General features: G+C 44.9%; 1 protein-coding gene across 1 annotated transcript; it reads right to left on the bottom strand.

Moving 5' to 3' along the window:
* Positions 1 to 1,213: 1,213 nt before the first annotated feature.
* Positions 1,214 to 2,425, bottom strand: LOC105556907. Its single transcript, XM_012004016.1, has one exon. The coding sequence runs from the start codon at positions 2,423 to 2,425 to the stop codon at positions 1,214 to 1,216; it is 1,212 nt and encodes a 403-aa protein (XP_011859406.1).
* Positions 2,426 to 2,539: the final 114 nt, after the last annotated feature.

Raw genomic sequence — 2,539 nt, 5'->3', positions numbered from 1 at the left:
GCTATAAATACTTTTATTTATTTAATTTATGTTTTTATTATTACAAAAATGAAGTTTTGTTTACCTCAAGTTTTTGGTCGCCTTCTCCAACACGTTTACTGACACTGGCACTTTTACTGACACTTTTATGGTCGCTCGTACTTCGAGAGTACTTAAGAGTACTATGAAGACTGAGTTCGTACAGACTGTTGCAGTCGCAAAGCGTTACAAAAATAACAATTTGATATGTTTCGCAATATCTGTTCGATTAGACGCTGACGTTATATATCCGTTCGATGAGACTATGACGATAAAGTGGTGCATATCGCAGGAAATTCTGAACAGTATTATTGTGACGGTATATCCTTTCGATTAGTCCTTGGTTTATGATAATCAAAGTGTTACAAATTGTCACCCATACGTTTCGCAATATCTGTTCGATTAGACGTTGACGTTATATATATCCGTTCGATGAGACTATGGCGATAGCGGAAGCTTCGCGATACGCGTGACAAGTAACACCCGAAGTGATGAGCAACATTGGAATGGGAAGAGGAAAGTAAATAAAAATGTGACTAATGGTACAAGTATGCGTATATTTTGCAATCGGTTAGACACGTATGTAAAGGTGTAAGTATGATGTAGATCGTCCACCACCACCACCACCACCACCACCACCACATATGATAGTTAAAGCAGTAAATCGAGAGCAGCTGTTCGCTGAGTCCACCAATCGCGCAATTTGAATACGTTTGATATTGCGCAATGATTGACGTGACGTCTGCACCGCAACGAATCAACCGCGGTCAAATTCTGTAAACGGTCGATGTCCTCAAAATCCACGTCTACGGACTTGACATTGCGAATGGGGTTGCCAAGTAAATCCTTGAGCCAATTCTTCTTCTCAAGTCCTTTCACATAGATCGTTGCATCGTTTTCCAACCCTTCGCATATGGTTCGCCGTATGATGTCCTTGGCGCGGAAGTACGGAATGTCTCCGTCACGCCATTGTAATCCGTGATGGTTAGCAGTTAACCAACGCGCTTGCGATTTTTCAGATCTTGTCAAAAGATCCCAGGCCATCGGTGCGTAGAAGACGTAATGTGTCAATACATGTTCGTCGCGCAGCACAGCCACCTCCTTCACTACAAACTTCCCGCGAACGATGAAGCCTTGTAGATCGACGAAGACTGGAACGGTGGACATGTTGAGGAGTGATCCGGAAGACTTCATGCTACACAATCTTGCGTACGACGTTCGTCAACGGGCTGTACTGAATGACTCTGTCGTGAATGATAAGACAATACGCTGTGGTGTCGGATGGAACGTTATCCTTGCATTCAAACTCTACGCGAATGTCCACAGTGGCGCTCTTCACAGCCTCGTTCTGACGAGAGCAATCGATCACTACGAAAGGGCCGGACGTTATGAATGATTGTACATTTAGATACGCATCATCGAGCTTTCGTCCATAGTACGATCTCTGAAATTTTGCATACATGTCGTACAGTATAGCAAACTTATTATTATCTATATCCAGATTCATATCATCATAGGGATAGAAATCTGAATTCAAATATAGTTTTACGTTGGTGAGCTTGCAATGATCGAAAGTCGAAGAGTCGCTTGTCAACACGTTTCTTCGTCCAGTCTGTAGCGCAAAGATAACGTATCGCGGTTTCTCTAGTTGCGCCGTAGTTTTTACAGCCCACGAGTACTTGGTCGTGCTCTGCAGTAAAGGAAATTCGTACAGATCCCACGAGCGAAATCCAACGCTTAGAAATCGTCCGCTCTCCAGTGTTCGCAAAAGCGACAATTTGTTAACGTCGTTCAACACAATGTGCGGCATTCGCCATTGCATCCTCGAAAGAACGATTTTAGGATTCTTAGCATTCGCTGTCGCTACGATGCAATTGTTATCGTTGCGCGCGCGTATCAAAATAAGTTCGTGTCGAGCGTTCACCACCACGCGTTTGTAATCCTCGCAAAAGCCTAATAATATTCTCATGGGGACGCACAAGCTGAAAGAACCGCCATCGGAAACGTTTGGCTCACCCCATCCAGCGTTCTGCAATATATCGAGCTCGTTGGAGGTCAACGAAATGTAATTCTTAATCGTGCTGGTTATTCCAACGTTACGATTTCTCTCGATCTCTACGCCATTGAGCTCGTGACGTATCTCCTCGAACATGAAGGCGACGCAGTTGCTCGTAAGTTTCGACGTCTGATTCGTCGTCGTCGATGCCTCATCGGACAATTTTCCCTCCACGTATAGAGCGCTTTCGCACGGCAAAGTGTATAGATCCTGCTGTTGTATGGGTATTCGTACTTCATCGCTGTATCCGAACGTTGCATTGGCGTAGGGGTTGTATGTGTGAGTTTCAATCTTGACGATGCGCTCGTCGAAGATCGGCTCACCTCCGATACTCAGGATGTCGACCACCATAATTCTTGTTCCTCACAATGAATCCGAGCGATCGCAGAAACGCGACGTTCGCAGCGCTCAACAGATTTCCGTTCTCTCGTCCTCTTCCTCCTCCTCTTCCTCCTCCTCCTCCTT

Source organism: Vollenhovia emeryi, unplaced genomic scaffold, assembly GCF_000949405.1.
Source record: "Vollenhovia emeryi isolate VEMERY1.0 unplaced genomic scaffold, V.emery_V1.0 DF939716.1, whole genome shotgun sequence".
NCBI lineage: Eukaryota > Metazoa > Arthropoda > Insecta > Hymenoptera > Formicidae > Vollenhovia > Vollenhovia emeryi.
Note: the sequence above shows the minus strand (reverse complement) of the source record. Positions and strands in the feature narration are given on the sequence as shown.